The sequence below is a fragment of the Moschus berezovskii genome, chromosome 15 (assembly GCF_049115385.1).
Source record: "Moschus berezovskii isolate FMDL1 chromosome 15, NW_MosBer_1.0, whole genome shotgun sequence".
Lineage (NCBI taxonomy): Eukaryota > Metazoa > Chordata > Mammalia > Artiodactyla > Moschidae > Moschus > Moschus berezovskii.
In genome coordinates, this window is record NC_142474.1 from 85,179,514 (window position 1) to 85,204,891 (window position 25,378).

Here is a 25,378-nt window from a genome sequence, read left to right on the forward strand (position 1 = left end):
TCGTTAATGCTTTCCTGCTATTTCTCCTCCCTCTTGTCCCTCTTGCCTCCAAAATGACTTAAGGATTGCATAATCTGCTTCTGGATCTTTCCCTGAGCCGGAAGTTACTAGTATCAATGCCAGCACAAACAGATCCACAGACAAAAGCCTAAGCCTTGACTCCCAATGACTACAAGAGACACCTTGGTTCCCAGAATCAGCCTCAGCCGGGCTCGGGGGACAGTAGACACAGTGGGTTACCCGGATAGGCTGGCATTGCTGGTATTCCTGCACAAAAAGGCAGGGGGTGCTGGGAGCAGCCTGGGTAACTGAGTTTCCAAACCCCACTGTTACCTGAAGCAGACAGATAGATGATCCTGGGGGAAAGCAACCAACTATTTTGCATCTCAACTGTAAACCAGTATCTTAGAGGAGGTTCCCCAGAAGCTGACCCTGAGATGAGGGTTCATGGACAGTGGCTGAAGGAAGAATGACTCCCAGGAGAAGCAGGTGAGGGAGATGGGGCAGCCGGACAGGGCAGGAGTTCCACAAGCAGCAAACCAGGCAACGCCTTGTAGCTCTGGCTTCTGCCTCGTCCCACCTGGGAAGCAGGTGCAGAAAGTGACGTCTTGGGGGCCATAGGGACCCAGTCGAGAAGCTGAGTGTTCTTCTGGCCCATTGGTCTTAATTAAAGGTTTCAGTGGGGGGATATCACCTTGAGGCAGTTCTGGTTCTGTCTGCATTTAGGTGCTGAAGTACATGACAACCCTTCCAGGGACTTTTAGGGCGTTTGTGGGGAGCACTGACTTTATCTGCTGCAGCCCAGCTCTGCACAGTGTGTTCCATTTCACTTCATCCTCACAGCATCCTGTACCTACTGCATCCTTTGTGGGCAAGAGGCGCTAATCAGGCCTTTGATTTCCTTCTCCACCTGCTTCCATGGACCCTGAAACTATGATGTGCGTTAGTGAGAAACTTTGGTGGGACCAGGGTGACATCTAGTGGTGGACTTGGGATCTGGCATTCAGAGAGAAATTTCTAAACTTGAGTCTGCAAGTCAGGGTGAGTGTCCTTCATGACACTCAGAATCGACAATATCTGGGTCACCTCCTGGAATGGACTCAACTACACACTCCACCCTCCCCTCCATCACCCACACTCTTAAAATCTGCCCGTCACATGGCATGGATCAGGGTGGTGTTAATATGCCATTATTGCTGACCTTGTAATCAATTCAGCTAATTTAAAAAGTCACACTTTTAGGGGAAAGCTGACTTTTCACTTTGACTCATTTTGTATGTTTGCTTTAGATATGGAGGCCTGCAGAGTTTACAGATTGTTTTAGTTGATTTAATTCATCTCTGCTGCTGCTAAATCGCTTCAGTCGTGTCCGACTCTGTGCGACCCTATAGACAGCAGCCCACCAGGCTCCTCTGTCCCTGGGATTTTCCAGGCAAGAGTACTGGAGTGGGTTGCCATTGCCTTCCCCGATACAAGCTACTATGTATAAAATAAATAAGCAACAAGGATATATACTACAGCACAGGTAAATTCATCTCTAGGAAAGCAGAAATAGCACCTTGAGCTCAGAGAGTAGACGCTTCTCTAGAAAACATTTAACATGACACCCAGCCCCCTGCAGGGGTATCATGGGGGTGGCTGAAGCCATAGCACTCAATGTCCAAGATCACTTTTTTAATAAAGTGTGAGGGCAGGGAATGCAGTTAGACAACCTGGCTTCAAGTAACAAGCTGTCCACAACATCACACAGGAATGTGATTAAAGAAAAGAAAGTCTAAATTTCTACTTGAGCTAACAGAGCAGTTATCTACTGCGTGCATTTTGACCCCATACCCCAATCTTGGAGACACTTGGCAATGTCTGGAGACATTTTTCTTTTTTACTGAAGCATAGTTGATTTACAATGCTGTGTTAATTCAGGTGTAGAGCAAAATGATTCAGTTTTATTCTAGTGTTCATATATGGATGTGAGAGTTGGACTATGAAGAAAGCTGATCGCCGAAGAACTGATGCTTTTGAACTGTGGTGCTGGAGAAGACTCTTGAGAGTCCCTTGGAGTGCAAGGAGATCCAACCAGTCCATTCTAGAGGAGATCAATCTTGGGTGTTCATTGGAAGGACTGATGCTAAAGCTGAAACTCCAATACTTTGGCTACCTCATGCGAAGAGTTGACTCACTGGAAAAGACTCTGATGCTGGGAAGGATTGGGGGCAGGAGGAGAAGGGGACGACAGAGAATGAGATGGTTGGATGATATCACCGACTCGATGGACATGAGTTTGAGCTCCGGGAGTTGGTGATGGACAGGGAGGACTGGCGTGCTGTCATGGGGTCACAAAGAGTTGGACACGACTGAGCGACTGAACTGAACTGAATTGAACTGATATATGTAATTTTTCAGATTCTTTTCCATTACATCAATAGGTCATTACAAGATATTGAGTGTAGTTCCATGTGCTATAGAGTAGAATATTTTTTCCAAACTTTATATTTTGTATTGGGGTATAGTCAATTAACAAAGTTGTGATAGTTTCAGGTGAACAGCAAGGGACTCAGCCATACATATACATGGACCATTCTCCCCCAAGTCCCCTCCCAGCCAGGTGGCCACATAACATTGAGCAAAATTCCCTGTGCTATACATTTTATCTATTTTATATAGAGTAGTTTGTTTCTGCTCTGCATATAAGTTAAATAAGCAGGGTGACAATATACAACCTTGATGTACTCCTTTTCCTATTTGGAACCAGTCTGTTGTTCCATGTCCAGTTCTAGCTGTTGCTTCCTGACCTGCATACAGGTTTCTCAAGAGGCAGGTCAGATGGTCTGGGATTCACATCTCTTTCAGAATGTTCCACAGTTTATTGTGATCCACACAGTCAAAGGCTTTGGCATAGTCAATGAAGCAGAAATAGATGTTTTTCTGGAACTCTCTTGCTTTCTCCATGATCCAGCAGATGTTGGCAATTTGATCTCTGGTGCCTCTGCCTTTTCTAAAACCTGCTTGCACATCTGGAAGTTCACGGTTCACATATTGCTGAAGCCTGGCTTGGAGAATTTTGAGCATGACTTTCCTAGCATGTGAGATGAGTGCAATTGTGTGATAATTTGAGCATTCTTTGGCATTGCCTTTCTTTGGGATTGGAATGAAGACTGACCTTTTCCAGTCCTGTGGCCACTGCTGAATTTAAGTACATCATGAGGAATGCTGGGCTGGAAGAAGGACAAGCTGGAATCAAGATTGCCGGGAGAAATATCAATAACCTCAGATATGCAGATGACACCAGCCTTATGGCAGAAAGTGAAGAGGAACTCAAAAGCCTCTTGATGACAGTGAAAGAGGAGAGTGAAAAGGTTGGCTTGAAGCTCAACATTCAGAAAACAAAGATCATGGCATCTGGTCCCATCACTTCATGGGAAATAGATGGGGAAACAGTGGAAACAGTGTCAGACTTTATTTTTTTGGGCTGCAAAATCACTGCAGATGCTGATTGCAGCCATGAAATTAAAAGACACTTACTCCTTGGAAGGAAAGTTATGACCAACCTAGATAGCATATTAAAAAATGGAGACATTACTTTGCCAACCAAGGTCCGTCTAGTCAAGGCTATGGTTTTTCCCATGGTCATGTATGGATGTGAGAGTTGGACTGTGAAGAAAGCTGATTGCCAAAGAATTGATGCTTTTGAACTGTGGTGCTGGAGAAGACTCTTGAGAGTCCCTTGGACTGCAAGGGGATCCAACCAGTCCATTCTAGAGGAGCTCAGTCCTGGGTGTTCATTGGAAGGACTAATGCTAAAGCTGAAACTCCAATACTTTGGCCACCTCATGCGATGAGTTGACTCACTGGAAAAGACTCTGATGCTGGGAGGGATTGGGGGCGGGAGGAGAAGGGGACGACAGAGAATGAGATGGCTGGATGGCATCACGGACTCGATGGACATGGGTTTGAGTGAACTCCAGGAGTTGGTGATGGACAGGGAGGCCTGGCGTGCTGTGATTCATGGGGTCGCAAAGTGTCGGACACGACTGAGTGACTGAACTGAATTTGTATCTGCTAATCCCAAACGCCTAATTCTTCCTCCCCCAACCCCGTTATCCATTTGGGAACTGTAAATTTGTTTTCTCTGTGAGTGTGTTTCTGTTTTGTAAGTGAGTTCATTTGTATCCAGACATTTTTGATTGTCACAAGTGGACGGGGACACTGCTGGCCTCTAGTGGGTAAAGGCCAGTAATGCTGCTAAACATCCTGTTAGACGCAAGAAAGCCCCAACGGAGAATGAGCCAGAGCCAAAGTGCAACAGCGTCCAGGTTAAGAAAGTCTACTGTAAGGGGTGATATTAATCAGTAAATGAACGTTGAAAGAATAATGAGTCCTAGGAAAGCCTAAGCAATGATCTGGTCCGAGTTCAGCCGGGGGTTGGCGGGGGAGGGGGGGGTGGGTGGCGGGTGTTTGTTTTCTAAGGAACCATTCGGTAGAGCTGGATACCTGAGAAATTGATCTGTGCGGGCTAACCCGCACACGCATACCCGACTCATTCCAGCGACAGGACAGAGCACAGAGAATCTCTGTTTTGCAATGCGCCTGTTACAGATGACCATCCTTTCTCCACGATTTTAAACACAGTCCTGCTTCCTGCAGCTAGCTGTGTGCGCTCTAGCTCCCCGTGTAACCCCCCAGCCAAACGCCTTCATCAGCTCTGGGAGGGCTCAGGGCTAGTGAAGAGCTGACGCATGATGAGGGCTGGAGGCTATCTGCATTTCTTCCCAGCATTTATTTTCACTCCTGGAGGACTAGGAAACTGCTTAATTGCTTTTCAAACAGCTATCATGTCCTCCTAGCTTTACAGCTTCTTCCAGAAGATGATTACAATGTTCTATTATTTTTCAAGCAAAAATAGCACTCCCTTACCCCTTGGTAATATATGCACTGTCACTTTCAATAGCGCCAGCTGCCTTTACCTGACACGGATCTCTTTTCCCCTTTATTTCCCCTCCTTTGCTGTTGTCAGCCTGTTTAACCTTTCTGGGGAGAGCTTCCTAGGCACACAATTATATTTACAGAGTCTCTGTATATTTGTGGATACAATTAAAATTTAAACAGTGCACGTTTAGCTTAATGTTGACATTTTTCATTCCTCAGAGGAGGAATTTACTTAAACATTAATAACTAAACGTGCAATGGATGGTGCACACTTCAATTCTGAGAGGGAGAGAAAAGTACACCATGCAGCTGTCATCTGTTAGAATGGTGGATTTGTTTTAAAAATATATGCAATTGGAGACCTACAGCTGAATCTGAAACTGGTTACTATATCTCATAGTGGAAGCATATATGCATGTAGACTTTTGAACAAAATCCAAACTTAACCTCTGCTTGTCTTGGCTCATGGCTTGAAAGGGGTGGTGTGATTTTTTTTTAAGTTGCTATTGGATTTAAATTTAAAAGAAGGAAAACAGTACTGCCCTTCTCTGTAAAAGCTCCTGCTTTCATGTGACAGTGTATTACAATTTTAAAAATTGACAATCTGAAAAGAAGGAAAGCAAAAGATGGCTAAAATACACAGTAGGAGTTGGAATTTGGGTTTGGGTCCTCTAAATCCTATACTCTCCCACCTTCTCCCCTCCTGAGAGTCCTGTGAAGGGAGGGGCATCCACAAGGTGAAAGAACCAAGTGAGTGGCAAAATATCAGCTCAGTTAACCACTGGGCAACCATCCAAAGCCTGGAGAAGGAAATGGCAACCCACTCCAGTATTCTTGCCTGGAAAACCCCATGGATGGAGGAGCCTGGTGGCTGCAGTCCATGGGATCACAAAGAGTCAGGCACGACTGAGACGCTAACACTTTCACTTTTTTACTTTCGAGCATCCAATGATGCCCCCATCTCCTCATACAGGGCTTCTGCTCAACAGGCAGGGTTGAAGAGTGAGGCTCAGATGGGTGGCCAGGTTTCCACATTCCTGCTTCCTCGAGTCCTGGTCGCCTGGGTCTGTGGCACAGGATTCAGCTGACTGTGTGGACAAGTGGTGGGGCCCCCTCAGCTTCAGTGGAGAAGTGACAACAATAGACAGGAAGAAGCGCGGGCGCTCCTGACACCTGCTCTGTGGCATCTGCGTCTCTTTGCATGACGGCCCTTCTGGTCAGCTGAATGTGCTCTACACTTGCAGGCAGTCTGGATGTACCAGAGGCTTGGCACCCCCGAGAAGGATCCCTTGGGCTTCCCTGGTGGCTCAGAGGTAAAGAATCCACCTGCGATGCAGGAGATACAGGTCCAATCCCTGGGTTGGGCAGATCCCCTGGAGGAGGGCATGGAAACCCACTCCAGTATTCTTGCCTGGAGAATCCCATGGCCCAAGGAGCCTGGTGGGCTATAGTACATAGGGTTGTAAAGAACTGGAAACGACTGAATTGAATTAGCATGCAGGGCCACAGAAGGATCCCTTAACCAATGATGGACAGGGTTGGTATATTGTTTATCAGCACCTCACCCTTGGAGGGGATAACTCCTAGCTTATTTACCAGAGGTTCTTAGTGAAACTGAGGTCCAGGTGCCTACAGGGGTGACTGCCTTGATAACGCACACTTCTTGGCTGTCTCTTCTCCTCCCCCGTCACTTTCCCACTCCCCTATCTTGATCCCTGGAATCACCTCTCTAAGAAATTACTTCTACTCCTATCGTTGTTTCTGGGTCTGTTTCTCGAGGAAACCGAAACCAAGACAAAAAGGATAGACAACTAGTTCCATCCTTAACAGGCAGACTCTCTCCAGAGCAGCTGGAAGCAAAACTCAGTGTAAGAAAGTCTGGCGTGCAAAGATGCAGGAGGTGAAAAAGAAGGAGCTGGCAGAGCCATACGTCGTATAAGCCCAGCGGTCCTCATGCAGGAGTAGGGCCTGGCGCAGTGAGTGTCTTGGCATCTGGCAGTAATATTTACAATTCCTTCTCCACTAAGGAGAGATGGCGGAAGACAGGGTGGTAAAAGGTTGGGATTCTTCCCTTCAGGTTCCAGCCCAGCCCACTCCTAAATAGAGGAAAGCCAAAATAGCTTCCCCTCCCAACAGCTCAGGTTTGTCCCAAGCGATTCCCACTTCAGAAGGGCAAGCATGCGAAGCTGTCCATGGTCAGAACTCCCCATAAGCTCCCATCCCCGCAGGGAAGACAGAATACTACCTGACCTCCAGAACCGCGCCACTCTCAGATTCGTCATGGTAGGGCTTACCTTTCAAACAAGATCTTTAATTCCTCCTCTTCCTGGTATGAACATGACTCGGAGCTTTGAAAAATGTGTAGTTCAACCTTTGGAGTGTGTTTTATTAAAAGGTAAGATTAGGCTTGAAGCAAAGGTTAGGCAAACACTGGCTTAAAGCCCTTGTACTCCACAGGCAGTGAACATTTTCTCAGGTCGGGAAGCTGAATAAAATGGTCTTTACTTAAAGGGCAAACCAAAATATAATGGGAAAGATAAAAACAGCTTGAAACAGGTATATAAAAAAAAAAGTAGGGGGATAAGACTGGTTTTAAGTGGAGATCTGTTTATTCTTTCAAAGTCTCAAAAGTGCATGTGTCTGTTTCAGAAATACAATTATTCTCAAAGATAAAAGTGTAATTGAAGGAGTGCAGTTAGATTGGTCCTCGGCACAGCCTCAAATTTAAACAGGAGAAAAGCTCCCAAGGCCCCCCTTCCCAGCACAACCCAATTAAGTGCCCTGCTCCTTCATGGCACCTATTCCCAGTTCCAGATTGCCAGACCTGGGTCCCATTTCCCCAGGGGACAGGTGGACTGGGGATTAGAGCAGCCGCTCTTAAAGCTGTTATGGGCCAGAAACCTGACATTTCACAGGTACTCTAGCACAGGTGCTTTTCTGCCTGAGGAAGGAATGGGTAGCAGCTTACAGGGGAAGACACCCAGGTGTGACAAACTCATTGGTTTTCTTAGTGTCAAGTATAATACATCACCAAGCCTTGAAGCAGTCACAATACACATTTGTCCAAGGACCAAGTGAATGAAGAGGCAGGGATGCCATTTGGTGCTTTCCTGAGCCTCTGACCACACTCTCCATGACAGAAAGTTCCAGCACCTTTTCTCATCATCACCTGATTTAATCAAAGCCATGTAGAAACTTGTTGGACTTGTTACCTGTTATAAAAATGATGTTCTGATATACCCGGTTTTAACAAACGGTTTTGCCTCTCTGAGATTTATGGTGGGCAATTAATTTTTCCTAGATTCACCGGTACTAGTTAAATTTTTGAAACACTGCTTCGTGCTGTGCTGTGCTCAGTCATGTCCAACTCTTTGTGACCCCATGGACTATAGGGCACTGGGCTCCTCGGTCCATGGGATTCTCCAGGCAAGAATACTGGAGTGGGCTGCCAGGCCCTCCTCCAGGGGATCTGCCAGACCCAGGGATCGAAACTGAGGCCTCTGCATCTCCTGCATTGCAGGAGGATTCATCACTGAGACATCAGGGAAGCCTGAAATACTGTTTTCCTGGTTGGTATGTAGTCGCTGCCCTGAAGCTCTTTGAATGTCCTTTCATGGCCACCCTCCCCTCACAGCTCCTCCCCTGGGATCACCAGGACCTCTAACAGTTACAAATTTAATGCCTAGAACCGCCCCTGTGCTCAGGACTCTGCTCCATTCTGAGGGCTGCGGCACCAATTTAGTGGGACTCCCCTCTCTGCACTTCCCTTCTCTCTGGGATCTGGCTCTTCAAGTCCTCACTGCCTCATTGGCTGTCTGATAGCTCAGACATATTCCATATATTTTCTGCAGCTTTTCTGGTTGTTCTTGGTGAGAGTGTTGGTGAGCAATAAGCCAGTCTATCACTGCTAGAAGCAGGAATCATCTGTGGACTTTTTATGTGAAATAGACAAATCACTATTCGATAAGCTACTGGGAGTTTGGTTATTTGCAGCCCGATGAATTTCTAACTAATAAGCACTGCTGGACTCTCCTGGTGGTGCAGTGGGTAAGAATCTACCTGCTAGTGCAGGGGACACAGGTTGTATCCCTGGTCCAGGGAGATGCCACATGCCGTGGAGCAACTAAGCCCCTGGGCCACAACCACCGAGCCCGCAAATGCTGCGACTACTGAAGCCCTCACACCTAAAGCCTGTGTGTCACAACGAGAAGCCTGCACGCCTTAACGAAGATTAGCCCCTGCTCACTGCAACGAGAGAAAGTCTGCAGAAAAACAGTGAAGACCCAGTGCAGCCCATACAAAAATAAACAAATAAACAGCATTGCCAGGACCCTGCCATGTGTGTGATGCAAGCTTGCTTGAGCTTTGTGACAGCTTCGGCGTGTGGGCAAAAGGAAGGGGGCTGAGCAGGCTGCTTGATGGGAATAAAGAATTATAAAGAATCTTGGAATAAATAAGTACTTCAGGGTGATCAGAGAAAGATAACTTAGGTTTCTTCATTCTGAAAAAAAAAAAAAGGGAAGAGATCCATTAAATGTACTAACAAGATGAAAGGGTTATTGGAAAGAAAACTTTGGAAACTGCTGAGTGGTAATACTTCTAAGCCAGTTAATAAGGTGCTGGAAACCCAAGAGGAAGGCATTTCGTCTTAGCTTTGCCATTAAGCACAAAGCCCAAACTTTTGGCACATGATTTATAACCCTGGGAGCTCTGCAGATTTCATTAAAAAGTGCTAAATAAAGCCTGACACTCTCTCCCAAGCTGTCCCATGGCCCAGAATATGGAGAGATAAGGGGCTTTTTCCAAGGTCAGATTCCAGACGGCAGGGAGCCATGGATATGAGTAGGTTAAAGGAAAAACACAGCACACACACACACACACACACACACGCACACTCCACACACACACACACCGCCCCCCCCACACACCCATACACACACAGACACAGACACACACACACCCCCCACACACACACACAGACACACACACACACACACCCCACGATATGGGCAGTTGGTGGCATAATCCATCTAACTCTCGTAGTCTCAGTGAAGGACTGTATTTTCCAAACAAGGTTCCATTATCGTGCTCCACCTGCTCCGCGTACTTTTCTTTCAATGGACACAGATTCTCCTCCATCCAGGGGTGGGTCTCTTTTCCTCCTTCATTTTGCGTCCAGGTGATGGAAGGATGCTATGTGACTCCCAAGAATAGGTCAGAAAGAGCAATAGTTTCACTGGTCCATTTGGCATCCTTGACCTGGGAATCCTGTTACCAGTCACATGCGAAGGCCACAAACCCAGCCTTGACCACCCATCATCAATATTAGCAGCAGCAGCTGTGTGAATGAGCAAGGCTTCAGAAAATTCCAGCCCCCAGCCTTTGAGCTGATCTAGGGGCTCAAATCCCTGTCCCCATTGAGCACTTCCCCAACTGCAGGCTTATGGGCAAACAAAATGTTGCTTTGAACCACGAAGTTTAAGAGTGGGCTGTTGGGACTTCCCTGGTGGTCCAGTAGTTAAGAATCTGCCTTGCAATGCAAGGGACACTGGTTCGATCCCTGGCCCGGGAGGATCCCACATGCCACGGGCAGCTAAGCCTGTCCGCCACCGCCACTGAGCCAGTACTCTAGAGCCGGAGAGGCGCAACTACTGAGCTCATGCCCTGCAACTGCTGAAGCCCAAATGCCTAGAGCTTGTGTTCTACAACAAGAGAAGCCACTGCGATGAGAAACCCACACACTGCAAGGAAGAGCAGCCCCTGCTCACTGCAACCAGAGGAAGCCCTCACACGGCAACGAAGACCCACCCAGCCAGCAAATAAGTAAACCTTTTTTTTGAATTTTTTTTTTAAAGAGAAGGTTGTCATATTGCAATAGTGAGCCCTTCTTCCTCCACTGCTCTGAGTGGTAATGCTTACAAGCGTTGCTCAAATCTCTCTCATGACAGAGAATGTACCCAAAGAGACAGGGTTTATCAAATGCTTGAGCTGATCCAAATGGACCCGTGAAGGCAACGTTCGGGGTCTTAACAAAGCCTCAACTTGGTGCGAGGTATTCTCTTACTGGAAGGATTGGCAGAAATGCCAACCTCAGCCTTTTAACGATCCTGGGTTTAATTTCCTTGTTGGTGGCTTTATCGAGAAAAAATTAAAGAGAAAGCAGTGAAGGACTATTTGACAGAGACCACCAACCGATTCCCTAGATCTGCGTTCTTCCTTCAGGAGCAAGTTCCTAAATCATAACAGCATATAGACCACTTGGAATGAAGGTTCCTGCTGTAAACCTGTGGTACCCGTGCCCCTTCTCTGTCATCCCTCTAATCTCACCGGAGCTGTGGAGACGGGAGCACACACCGGGCTCCTTACCTTAAATGCCATATTCATTTTCTTTCTCTTCTTTTTTAATTGAAGTAAAAATTTGTCCCATTTAAAATCCAGTGTTAATAATCATTTTACAATTCGAGGGTTTTTTTTTTTCTTAGTATATTCACAATAGTATACAACCACAATTATTATCTAGTTACAGAGGATGCCAACCAAAAAGATACCCTGTACCAATTGAGCAGGAACTCCCCATTCTGCCCTGCCCCCAGCCTCTGGCAAACACTAATCTGCTCTGTGTCTCTATGGATTTGCCTATTCTGCACATTTTCTATAAATGAAATTGTATAATTACGTCGCACTTTTTGGTCTGGTTTTTTCACTTGACATTTTCAAGGTGCATCAGTGTTATAGCATATGTATTTCATTTCTTTTACTGGTTGCATGATATCCCATTGTGCAGATATACCACATTTTGTCTATCTGTGGATTAGGTGATAGACATTTAGCTCGTTTCTACTTTGGGGCGCTTATGAATAATGATAATCTTAACATTCACATGCACATTTTGTGTGGAACATGTTTTCATTTCCCTTGGGTACAAATATAGTGGAATTGCTGGGTTTTATAGTAATACTATCACTTTTTGAGGAGCAGTCAAAATATTTTTCAGAATAGGCGTGTCATTCACCTTTCTCACCAGCCATGCGCCAGTGTCACAATTTCTCCTCATCCTTTCCAATACTTTCTGTTGCTATTATTTTTGTATTTGCATCTGAAGTAATATTTCAATTTCCCACTTTCCTTCTTCTGGGAAAATTATTTAAAATAACCACTTAGAGTTGAGCCAGAGAAAAGTCTGTTACTTCCTTCACAACCAGTTTGTAAGTAACAAGTGCTGGCTACCCTGCCCTCTAATTCTGGCTCAAGTGGGAGACTGCCTTCCCCTAGCTCGCTGTGTCCCTGCCCCCGTTTCCGGGATTTGGAAGCAATAAATCTTGTAACTTAACTTCCTTTATGTGAGTATGCTGAAACTGTGCTTTCAATCAAGATGACCCTGGGGTTTTCCAGTCCTCAGGATGGGTACCTGGATGCTGAGGGAGTTACTTGCCAGCCCACTTTCTGCCTCCTTGTTCAGCAGGTCATGATCTGTGTATTTTTATATAAACAAACAAACAAATTTTATTCATTTATTTTTGTGTGCTGGTTCTTCCCTTCTGCTTGGGCTTCTCTCTAGTTGCAGGGATTGGGTGCTACTCGGTGGTTGCGGTGCGTGGGCTTCTCAGTAGGGGGGCTTCTCTTGTTGCGGAGCACAGGCTCTGGGGGCCAGGGGCTTCAGTAGTTGTGGCTCAAGGGCTCAGTAGTTGCGGTTCCCAGGTTCTTGAGCACAGGCTCAATAGTTGTGGCGCCCAGGCTTAATTGCTCTGTGGAATGTGGGATCTTCCTAGACCAGGGATTGAACTGTGTACCCTGTATTAGCAGGCAGATTCTTTACCACTGAGCCACCAGTGAAGCCCATGATCTGTGTATTCTTAACACAAATTGGGTTTCCAGTGCAATTTCCTCCCACAACTTTTAGTGTGAGCTAGAAGTCCAAATTTATTCTTTTGCATGTGGGTATTTAGTTGCCCTGGGAACATTTGTTGAAAATAATATTGCTCCCCCCATTGAATAATCTTGGCACTTTTATTGGAAGTCAATTGACCATAGATGGATGAGTTTTATTTCTGAACTCTCAATTTTACTCCATTGATCTGTGTATCTGTCTTTATGTCAGCAACACAGTTTTGATTAGCATCTTTATAGTGAATTTTGAAATCAGGAAGTCTGAGTCCTCCAACTTTGTTCTTCTTTTTTCAAGATTATTTTTCTATTTGGGTTATCTTACAATTTCATGTAAAATTTAGGGTTAGTTTATTTCTGCAAAGAAAAAGAAAAGGCAGTCGGAATTTTGAAGGAATTAAATTGAATCTATAGATCAGTTTTTGGAAAATTTCCATCTTAAGAATATTAAATTTTTTTCAATTCTTGACCATTAGTTTTCTCATTTATGCAGTTTTTCTTTAATTCCTTTAGACAAAAATCTCATAATTTCAGTGTAAAGTTCTTTGCAATGTAAATGGGTTAAATTTATTGCTAAGTATCTGTTCTTTTTTTTGTTGTTGTTCTTTTTGATGCTACTATAAATAGAATCATTCTCATAATTTTTTTATTTGTTCATTGCAAGTAAATAAAAATAAAACTGATATTATATATTGATCAGATGTCCTGCAACTTGCCAAACTCATTTATTAGCTCAAATAGTTTTTTCATGAATTTTTAAGAAATTTTTTCTATATATAAGATTATATCTTCTGCAAAAAGAGAGAGTTTTATTTTTTTCTAATCTGAATATGCCTTTTATTTGTTTTTCTTGCCAAATTGCACTGGCTAGAACTTCCAGTACATGTTAAATAGAAGTGGTGAGAGTAGATATATTTGTCTTTTTCCTGATCTTAGGGGGAAAGCATGCAGTCTTATCCACCATAAAGCATGGTGTTAACTGTGAGTTTTTCACCAATGCCCTTTATTAAGTTAGTGGCTCCAAGATATTTTTTGGAGCACAACATTGATTGAGCACCTGCTGTGTGTGCCAGGCACTCTTTAGGCCCTAAGAAAATAATGGTGGGGGAATTCCCTGGCAGTTCAGAGGTTAAGATTCCATACTTGCACTGCCGTAGACCAAGGTTTGATCCCTGGGCAGAGTGCAGCCAAAGAAGAAAAATAGAAAATAATGGTGGGAGAAGAAAAGAACCCAAGGGAATGGGGTGTGAGGGGAAATAGATGAAGGGGATTAAGAGGCACAAACCTCCAATTATAATTTAAATAAGCCATGAGAATGTATTATACAGCATAAAGAATATGGTCACTAATATTGTACTAATTTATATAGGGACGGACGAATATTAGACTTATTGTGGTGATCATTTCACAATGTAAACAAATGTTAAGTCATTATGTAATACTCCTGAAACTAAAACAACTATTTGTTGTTTACTCACTAAGTAGTGTCGAACTCTTTGGGACCCCATGAACTGTAGCACGCTAGGCTCCTTTGTCCATGGGATTTTCCAGGCAAGAATCGTGGAGTGGGTTGCCATTTCCTACTCCAGGGGATCTTCCTGACCCAGGGATCAAATCCAAGTCTCTTACATCTCCTCCCTTAGCAGGCAGTTTCTTTACCACTGAGTCACCTGGGAAGCCCTGCTTTGTTATGAGTTTTCCATGAATTACAGAGTTATAAACTAGTTAAAAATTAATGATAGGCAGAGACAACTCAGAAACAATTTCTGGAAGGACACTGTAGAACTCCCCTTCCATGTCAGAATCTTTCCCAGTCTTATCAAGTAACGTTCAATAAATAGTCGTTCAATGAATGGATAGTGAACTAGAAACAAAGGGAAAACGTATTTCAAGGACAGTGTGATCAGCCGTGTCAAACATTGCTGTGAGCATGGTGAGACTTGAGACCTGATCACTGGGTTTGGTAACATGAGGTTTTAGTATGATTCTGCTGCTGCTGCTAAGTCACTTCAGTCGTGTCCGACTCTGTGTGACCCCATAGATGGCAGCCCATCAGACTCCCCTGTCCCTGGGATCCTCCAGGCAAGAACACTGGAGTGGGTTGCCATTTCCTTCTCCAATGTGTGAAAGTGAAAAGGGAAATTGAAGTCGCTCAGTCATGTCTGACTCGTAGCGACCCCATGGACTGCAGGCTACCAGGCTCCTCCGTCCATGGGATTTTCTAGGCAAGAGTATTGGAGTGGCTTGCCATTGCCTTCTCCAAGTATGATTCTAGGGGGAGTCAAAGCACAGTCAGAGTAGGTTCAAGGACAAACAGAAACTGAGCAGGTGGAGGGAAATAGACCACTCTTTGGGAGTAATTTTACTATAAAGAGTAGAGAAATGGGGGCAAATGAGGTCAAGATAAGATGTTTTAAAGGACAAGAGACAATGCAACATGGGAACTCAGTAAAGAAGGAACAAAAGAGGGCATAATTGGGAAAGGAAAGTTCAAGAGTATTTATTCATTGCAAGGGGGTACGGAGACCGCTGTGCAAGTTCAGCATTGCCTGAGACTGAAGGATGGACAAGTATTCATATCCATCTGTTGGATACCAGGATGGTAACTGGAAGTTTTATTTCTTGTCTCTGAGATAAAACAAAAACAAAAGCAAATCCTAAGTCTAAAGACCATTTAACAAGAGCCTCCAGACACACCTTGAAGAACCATTATAAGAGGTGGCTAAGCCAGCTTTATGTAGTAGTGGTCATCCCACCCCTACCAGGCGACAGTGCTGAGTAATATGGTAACTACCAGTCACGGGCAGCTACTTAAATGTAAGTTAATTAAAATTAAATATAATAAAGTTTTTTCAGCTCCTCAGTTGCACTAACTATATTGCTGGTACTCAATAGCCACATGGAGTTAGTGCTATTGCGCTGGACAGCACAAAAGTAGAATTATTTCCAGCATTGCATAAAGCTCTGTTGGATAGCACTGGTCTATAAGAATTGGTGGAGGGAAAGTAGTTAGAGGAGGGGGTTCTCAGCCTACATGGAGAATGCTGTTACATTCCTCAACTCTGCTGTCTCATTGATTTTTTCCCCAGTTATATGTTTGCATGTGCTTCAATCTGCTGCTCTTCTCGGCTGATCTGATAGGAAAAAGGAACCGGAGAGACATGGCAAGAGGAAGCGGACAGACGTCAAGGAGGAAGCGGTCAGAAAGAGACGGACAGGCTTTCTCTTCCAACAGGAAAACAGCGACTCCTTCCAGGCCCCCCACAAAAAAAGTGGGCTCCTGTCTAATACTCAGAAATGAACTGTCTGAAGAGACACATGGGCTAACAAAGCAAGAGACTGTATTGAGGAGGGGTGCACGGGTGGAGAACAGCAGGGTAAGGGTCTGCCATGTGGCTTGCAGTCTTAGGTTTTATGGTAACGGGGTTAGTTTCTGGGTTGTCGCTGTCCAATCACTCTGGTGGTGCAAGCGTCACTCAGCCAAGATGGATTCCAGTGATAAGGATTTTGGGATGTTGGTAGGACATATGGACTTAAGTCTCCTTTCTCCTTTTGGCTTTTCCCAAACTGTTCCGGTCGGTGGTAGCTTGTTAGTTTTGCATTCCTTACCAGGACCTCTTGTTTAAGATAACTCATGCAAGTGGTCATTATGGTGCCTGGCCAGGTCTGGTGGTTTCAGTCAGTGGGTCCCCTAACAAAGGGTTGCAGATAATATTCTGAGCCATATCGTGTGAGCTGTCTTAAAGATACTGAAACCCCCACCAAGGGGATGACCAGGCTTTAGCAATGACATAAGCATACACAGTCCCAAGAACTGGCCTCAAGGAAATGGGAACAAACTAACCTGGAACCAAAGATTAATTGTACATAAAACAATCAAGATGACACTGATCGGACCACTGATGATTTCAAGCTGACTGTCAGAGCTGACTGTGCTACTTCTGCATGTAGCCCTATCCCTTTGTGTATTAAATCTCTTGCCACTGACTGTTAGTGGGTGGGGGCGGGGGGGTGACTTGGCCTTTGGACAGGAATCCACCCTCCCGTCCCCCTTACTCCTGCTTGACAGCATCCAAAATAAACCAAACTTTTCTTTCCACCAAACCTGCCTCTTCATTGACTTTTGAGCAGTGAGCAGCCAGACTCCCACCTTCAGAAACACTACTACCTGCTCTTTGTTGCAGAACTCCTCTGTGTCCTAACCCCCGCTCGTCTCCTCAGAGAAGCTCTCTGAGGAGCTTGAGATGCTGCCTTCCAGGCTTGAAGTCCTAAAAATTTCAAGCCAATTAAAACATAACTCTCAAATTTCAGGTTATAAATAATTTTTTAGATGACAGAAGCAATTCCATTTGGGGGCTGTCATCTTATTGTTAACAGTCCTCAAACAAGAAGCCCTATGCTTCACCTGTAAACCTAGGCAGGAAGAAGAAAACCACACATACAAACGGGTCCATTCTGCATCAGCCAGAAAGGAATGTCCAGAGATCGCCACCTCCATAGACCAGGGGCCACAGTCCGCTCTTCCCGCGTAATGACTCATTCTCACAAAGTCAGCTAGTCACCAAGTCTGTAAAGAAAGCTGAGCGCCGAAGAACTGATGCTTTTGAACTGTGATGCTGGAGAAGACTCGTGAAAGCTCCTTGGACTACAGAGAGATCAAACCAGTCAACCCAAAAGGAAATCAGTTCAGGATATTCATTGGAAGGACTGATGCTGAAGTTCCAATACTTTGGCCACCTGATGTGAAAAGCTGACTCATTAGAAAAGACCCTGATGCTGGGAAAGATTGAAGGCAGGAAGAGAAAGGGATGACAGAGGATGAGATGGTTGGATGGCATCACCAACTCGACTTGAGTTTGAGCAAACCCTGGGAGATGGGGAAGGACAGGGAAGCCTGGCGTTCTGTAGTCCATTGGGGTTGGGCAAATAGTCGGGCACAGCTGAGCAACTGAACACCTATGAGTGATAGGGGTGGATCCAACAGATGGGATATAAAAGACAAAAGGGAAGAACTGCTGGGAAGATGTCCCTAACTCGGGGCAGGTATCTAGTAAACAGTTAAAGGGTTGGCCACAGAAGGCAGCAGGGATGGCTCATTTAAGCTTACCAGGCAGGGTAGGTGGGTATACCTAAAGATAATGGCAGATGTCTCAGGAGCCTGAGATTCCCTTCTGGTTGTTTCTATCTTGCCAGTATTAACTGAGCAATACCCCCATTCGAAAAAACCCTTCAAAACACAGGGAAAGCCTCTTTTTTTTTTTTTTAAGTATTTATTTGTCTTTGTTGTGGCACACAAGATCCTTCATTGCGGCTTGAGGGCTCCAGAGCATTCGGGCTGAGTAGTTGTGGCACTGGGGCTTAGTTGCCCCATGGGATGCGGGAATCTTAGTTCCCTGACCAGGGATCGAACCCACACACCCTGCATTGGAAGGTGGATTCTTAACCGCTGGACCCCAGTGACTAAGCCTGGGGCTTGGCTGGCCAGACCCCCTCCAGGGGCTCCACAATCTCACGATTTCTCCCCCATCTTGTCTGTGGCTCTGCAAGTCTTACATTCACAGCAGGTGGTCACTCCCAGTCACTCCCAGTCAGGGCAGTGTCCAGGCGGGTTAGAAGCAAGGTCAGAGGCCTGCTCTGCTTTGTCTCTGAAGCCTAAACAAGACTACTTTTTCACAGTTACCTAATAGTCCACCCCAGGATTGTTTAGGCTGAGGAACACTGGAACAAGGCAAAATAACACAAGCAGTCTTATTGTCTCTATAAATAACAATGTAGAACATATTGTAGGTTTTAAACAGTCCATTCACAGTAATTGACTGGGTGTTCCAATAAACAGAGTTCTCAAAGTTGATAAGATGGTCCATACAGCAGTCCTTCTGTAGCCTTGCCACAGTCTATCAGTACATGGGTGCAGTTATCAAAGTCTAAGTAATTTAACCACCCTTGCAAGAGCATATGATTTCATGCTTCTATTGGCCAACAGTAGGGCAGGTGAACACTTGGCTGTTGGCCAGGTGATATTTTTGTGCTACCATTCGGAGATCCATTTGCTGCATTCTCAAAGAAACAAACTTAACAAGAGGGCTAACGATGCACAAAGGTAGAGCAGAGCTATCACGGTGCCAAGAAGAAAGGTTACACGGGAGAATCGGGACCAGACATTGGTACATGATGTTAGTGTTTCTGTAGATATGAGAAGACGCAAGAACTGGGGCTCATAAAATGGAACACATCTTTACCTGAAAACATCTGACTATCTGAAGGCCTCTTTTGTCCATTTTTCCCAGAGCACAGTTTGAGTGCCTCATTTCTGATAGCCACTCTGAATTCCTTTCAAGGGGTATTGACGTTCAGCAGTTATAGTGGCCATGATTTAATCTTTGCAGAGGCAGTCTGCAAGTGCCAGTTTTCAGTCGACAGGGCCCCTTCACAGCCACTGCACATTATCATCAGCTCATCAGTGGCTCAGTCACATACTTGGTAATGTAAGAGACAACAATTTTCTGAAACAGGAAACACAGAAATAGAAATTAATATAGCTAGTAGTTATTAGTTAGGTTACAAGCAAGAAGTTAAGTCAAGAACTTTCATTAGGTATAGCCCAATATACTCCCGGTCATCTGACTTAGTTAAATGATTATAGCCAGGTGTGAATTTCCTGGTTGTACATCATGGAGCATTTGATCTTTATTCAGAGATTGACTATTGAAACAAAGTTTTAGAAACAAAATTAGAGTGTCCTTTTAACAACTTGATGAAAATCTTAACAATACAACGTAACAACAAGGAACTATCTCAGAAGTCAATAACAAAACTAGAAGGCAAAGTTCAGTGAAACATGAACATTTTTCATTGTGAGGGCATTAACCCTGTAGCCGGGGAAGGCTTTATCCCATCAAATGAAAATGATGTTCATCAGGGAGCTGGGAAAACCCAAGTGGCCATCTTGGATTTCCCATAGCCCTGTTTGATTTACAGCTACTGCTTACCCAGTTTGAATTTCCCAGTTTCGAAGTAGACTACTGCCACGTTTCAAGGACATCAGGATAGCCATAGTTTGACAGTGAGGGGTTAATTTTGTAGAAACAGGATGATCTTTCTCTACAGGTACCATAGTCTTCATGGATCACTGTGAAATAATACTTATTTACTTTACCAAAGTAACAAAAGATTTTTAAAACAAATCCAAATCACTTAAGGCAAAGAAATTCACAATCTGTCATCAAGAGTCCCGTTCTAAGAAACCTTTGTTCTCTTAACAGAGAGAGAAAACCAAGTTCCAGTCTGGTACCAGTTTGCTGTTAATAACAAAATTGATTTCTCTGCTTAATCTTGAGAAAGTCTTTTCCATAAATCTTGAAGCACTAGCAGTAGTCTTCCAAAGGCATCAGAGTGAAACCAGAGAAGGCACGTTTAAAATCTCTTGCATTGCAATTGGCAAAGCAACCTGGTCATTGCTGTGACATGTAACACTTTAATATGATAACTAGAATTATCACTGACAATATTTTATCAGGACATATCAGACCTTTATGAATTCCACATGATTTTAGGATATCTATATTAGTACCACCAACCATACAGTAACCTGACAAGATGTATCACTTCTCCAACAATACATCCCATGTAATTTAGCATGTCAAACGAACCCATGCAGTTTAATGCCTCTTTTGGGGTTGTCTCAGGGGCCCTATGAAGGATCCCAAAGTCAGCTAAAGGTCAAAAGAACTGCATTAGAATTTAATTTTAGGAAGTTTTGCCAAAAATATCAGCAGGATCCGTAACAGTCAGACAGGATCATGTAGGTCATTGTGAAACAACAGTTACTCGCTTAGCCAAAGTTAACAAAAGATTTCAAAGGTAAACATAGAACAGATCACTTCAGAGGTAAAGAAACTTAAAATCCATGATCAAAGGCAGTTCAACATCTCAAGAAAACTTCTACAAAACTCTTTTCTTTGGGTCTACTTTCCATAAAACTTCTCCATCTCTTTTAAAATAACTTTGTTAATTTAGAAACAGCTACCCATAAGTCAGACTTACTTTTTTCCTAATAAACTGCAATTTCATTTCTCATACCTTTTTTTTTTTTTTTAACTAAAAACACGCGTTTTCTTTTCCTTAAGCAATCATGAACTGTCCTTTATATTGGCATTTTGTAGGTTGGTGAGTCCTTTCCCTGCTTTTGGCAAAAGCTACTGTGCCATTCAAAGGCCATTTTTTTGGGTTCCCCCAGTTTGTATTGGGGCCAGGCCTTTTGTAGGATCTAATTTTCCACTTTCTGAGAATGTAGCCAAGGGGTGAGTCTGAGAGAGGCTCCCAGGATGTACCAGCACCCACTCTTAGCCTCCTACCGTAGAATGGGGGTACTGAGAGTCACCGGGTGACAGAAAGGCGTTCCTTTTTCCCCAGTGATCTCACCTTGCAACTAAAGGCATAAAAATGGCAGACCGACTCAACACTCCAGTCTGACAGTGAGAGGTGACCCCTAAGAAGCCTGCGGTTAAGGCACCATGTGACCTAGGCAGAGAAAGAAGATTCCCATGAGCAACCTGGTAACTCACTGTTTGGCAATTCCCTGAAATGTGGAAGGCACTCTTGGGATGGCTCAGAGTCAACACCTCAGTTCAGTTCAGTTCAGTCACTCAGTCATGTGCAACTGTTTGCAATCCCAAAGACTGCAGCACGCCAGGCCTCCCTGTCCATCACCAACTCCCAGAGCTTACTCAAACTCATGTCCGTTGAGTCGGTGGCGCCATCCAACCATCTCATCTTCTGTCAACTCCTTCTCCTCCCGTCTTCAATCTTTCCCAACATCAGGGTCTTTTCCAATGAATCAGTTCTTTACATGAGGCTTGGCCAAAGTATTGGAGTTTCAGCTTCAGCATCAGTCTTTCCAGTGAATATTCAGGACTGATTTCCTTTAGGATGGACTGGTTGGATCTCCTTGCAGTCCAAGGGACTATCAAGAGTCCTCTAACACCACAGTTCAAAAGCATCAATTCTTCGGTGCTCAGTTTTCTTTATAGTCCAACTCTCATATCCATAAATGACTACTGGAAAAACCATAGCTTGGACTGGTCGGACCTTTGTTGGCAAAGTACTATCTCTGCTTTTAAATCTGCTATCTAGGTTGGTCATAACTTTCCTTCCAAGGAGTAAGCATCTTTTAATTTCATGGCTGCAGTCACCATCTAAAGTGATTTTGGAGCCAATAGAGTCAGTCACTGTTTCCACATCTATTTGCCATGAAGTGATGGGACCAGATGCCATGATCTTAGTTTTCTGAATGTTGAGTTTTAAGCCAACTTTTTCACTCTCCTCTTTCACTTTCATCAAGAGGCTCTTTAGTTCTTCTTCACTTTCTGCCATAATGGTGGTGTCATCTGCACATCTGAGGTTATTGAAATTTCTCCTGGCAATCTTGATTCCAGCTTGTGCTTCTTCCAGCCAGCATTTCTCATGATGTACTCTGCATATAAGTTAAATAAGCAGGGTGACAATACACAGCCTTGACGTACTCCTTTTCCTATTTGGAACCAGTCTTTTGTTCATGTCCAGTTCTAACTGTCTTGGAGACCCCAAAAATTAAGTCTGTCACTTTTTCCACTGTTTCCCCATCTGTTTGCCATGAAGTGTTGGGACCAGATTTCCGGCTCCAGCGGTGTCTCGGTGTTGGAGACCACTAGGATGGAGGCATAATTGACCTCGGTGCTCTTCCTGGAGATGGAGAAGATGAGAGAGTTGTTGGCGGTGAACTGTTCCTGCACAAAGCATCGCTCAGCCTTGGCAGGGTTCCCTACTGGGGTGTACTGCTCCTCGAGGTCTTCTTCTTCATCCTGGTGCAGGTAAATCAGGCCACTGCTGAGAACAGCCATTAACACCATGGAGAGCAGCAGGAAGATCCAGGGGTGTGAGCCCACCTTCCAGCCCAACTGCCTGAAGGCCCAAGACAGTGGTGGCTCCAGGCAGTCGGTGTGGCAGTGGGGCCACTGGGCCAGTTGGTTCTCAGACTGTGATACTGGTGGAGGTAGTGGAGCCTTGTGTGCAACTCGAGACGGGGCTCTGTGCTCTGCCCTGCCACCCAGCCAAGCTTGGTTCCTGGTCTTGACCCGATGCCAAAGGCGGCTCATGCTCTAAGCCATGCCCTGCAGGGCGACAGATCTCTCTCTCTCCAGGTCAGGCCGCGACTCCAACCTTGGCCCCTGGGACTGGACACAGGGTCTTGCCCCACCTCCTGCTCCGCCTCCAGTGCAACCTTGAGGGACTAAGGCACATTTTCAGGAATAAAGACCAGGTTCTCAAACAGCACAGAAGATCAGAAAAGAGCTATTGGACAGAGCGCCCCTCTCCACTACCCATCGGTTTCCTGGAGAAGTTCCAAGCAAGTCTGTTTGAACCTGGGCTGCTCTCACCTGAATGCTAGAGAGTCCTTGGCAGTCACGTGGTAGTCTCAGTTCAGTTCAGGTCAGTCGTTCAGTCACGTCCGACTCTTTGCAATCCTATGGACTGCTGCATGCCAGGCCTCCCTGTCCTTCACCAACTCCCTGAGCTTGCTCAAACTCATGTCCATCAAGTCAGTGATGTCATCTAACCATCTCATCCTCTGTTGTCTCTTTCTCCTCCCACATTCAATCTTTCCCAGCATCAGGGTCTTTTCCAATGAGTCAGTTCTTCACATCAGGTGGCCAAAGTATTGGAGTTTCAGCTTCAGCATCAGTCCTCCCAGTGAATATTCAGGACTGATATCCTTTAGGATGGACTGGCTGGATCTCCTTGCAGTCCAAGGGACTCTCAAGAGTCTTCTCCAGTACCACAGTTCAAAAGCATCAGTTCTTCAGCACTCAGCTCTCTTTATACTCTGACTCTCACATCCATACATGACTACTGGAAAAACCATAGCTCTGACTGGACAGACTATTGTTGGCAAAGTAATGTCTCTGCTGTTTAATATGCTATCTAGGTTGGTCATAGCTTTTCTTCCAAGGAGCAAGCGTCTTTTAATTTCATGGCTGCAATCAGCATCTGCGGTAATTTGGAGCCCAAAAAAATAAAGCCTCTTGTTTCCAGTGTTTCCCCATGTATTTGCCATAAAGTGATGGGACCAGATGCCATGCTCTAACTAGCCCCAAATGTGTCCCTGGCACCCATCCTCTCAGGATTTAGTTAATACAAGAAGCACTTCTTAAAGGCGAATGATATGAGTGCTTACATGACTCACAATTGACTGGGAGAATCTGGCTTGTTCACAGACACACACACACTCACACACACCCCCGCACACAAAAGGCACAGATTTCCCCTGTGTTTTAAGTGGCAGATTTTACCTTTGAGGGGATCATCCAGAAGCATGGTTCTCATGTAAGGGTTTGGAGAACCTGGTACACCTCATTTAGTTATTCTTTACAGACATAACGTTCTCCTTGTAAAAATTTCGAAGTAAGTGCGTAAAATAAAAAATGGGAATAGAAGAACCTAAAGCGCAGTCCTAAACCTTCCTTCTATAACGTTCCTCTTCTTAATGGAAGTGTTAAAAAGTGGGAGTTGATCCTTACAAACCATTTTATATGGTTTTATATGCAAGGGAATCTTTTTCATAAATATTATTGCACTATGTGTGTATGTATCAAACACTATGTGTGTATGTATCAAACACAGGTTCGATCCCTGGGTTGGGAAAATCCCCTGGAAAAGGGAAAGGCTACCCACTCCAGTATTCTGGCCTGCAGAATTCCCTGGACTGTATAGTCCATTGGGTGGCAAACAGTCAGGACTGAGCGAAAAAGAAAAAAAAGGAAAAAAAAAATCTCTGTATGCAGATTATGTTTTTCACCAAATACATCAAAGGATCATAACATGTGATTGTATATCAGTTCAGTTCAGTGGCTCAGTCGTGTCCGACTCTTTGCGACCCCATGAACCACAGCACGCCAGGCCTCCCTGTCCATCACCAACTCCCAGAGTTCACTCAAACTCACCTCCATCGAGTCGGTGATGCAATCCTTCCATCTCATTCTCTGTCGTCCCCTTCTCCTCCTGCCCCCAATTCCTCCCAGCATCAGAGTCTTTACCAGTGAGTCAACTCTTCGCATGAGGTGGCCAAAGTATTGGAGTTTCAACTTTAGCATCAGTCCTTCCAATGAACACCCAGGACTGATCTCCTTTAGATTGGACTGGTTGGATCTCCTTGCAGTCCAAGGGACTCTCAAGAGTCTTCTCCAGCACCACAGTTCAAAAGCATCAATTCTTCGATGATTAGCTTTCTTCACAGTCCAACTCTCACATCCATACATGACCACAGGAAAAACCATAGCCTTGACTAGATGGACCTTGGTTGGCAAAGTAATGTCTCTGCTTTTTAATATACTATCTAGGTATGGTCATAACTTTCCTTTCAAGGAGTAAGCGTCTTTTAATTTCATGGCTGCATCCACAGTGATTTTGGAGCCCCAAAAAATAAAGTCTGACACCGTTTCCACTGTTTCCCCATCCTTTTTCCGTGAACTGATGGGATTGTATATAGGTTTATCTTATTCTTTTGAATTGCTTTATTTATCCATAATGCTATTCA

General features: G+C 44.7%; 1 protein-coding gene across 1 annotated transcript; it reads right to left on the reverse strand.

Annotated features, from left to right (window-relative positions):
- Positions 1-18,059: 18,059 nt before the first annotated feature.
- Positions 18,060-24,762, reverse strand: LOC148775498 (patched domain-containing protein 3-like). Its single transcript, XM_088844328.1, has 2 exons — positions 19,797-24,762; positions 18,060-19,310 (listed from the first exon to the last, which is right to left on the reverse strand). Exon 1 carries the CDS (start codon positions 22,938-22,940, stop codon positions 22,371-22,373), a length of 570 nt encoding a protein of 189 aa, XP_088700454.1. The 5' UTR covers positions 22,941-24,762; the 3' UTR covers positions 18,060-19,310; positions 19,797-22,370.
- Between the last annotated feature and the right edge of the window lie 616 nt (positions 24,763-25,378).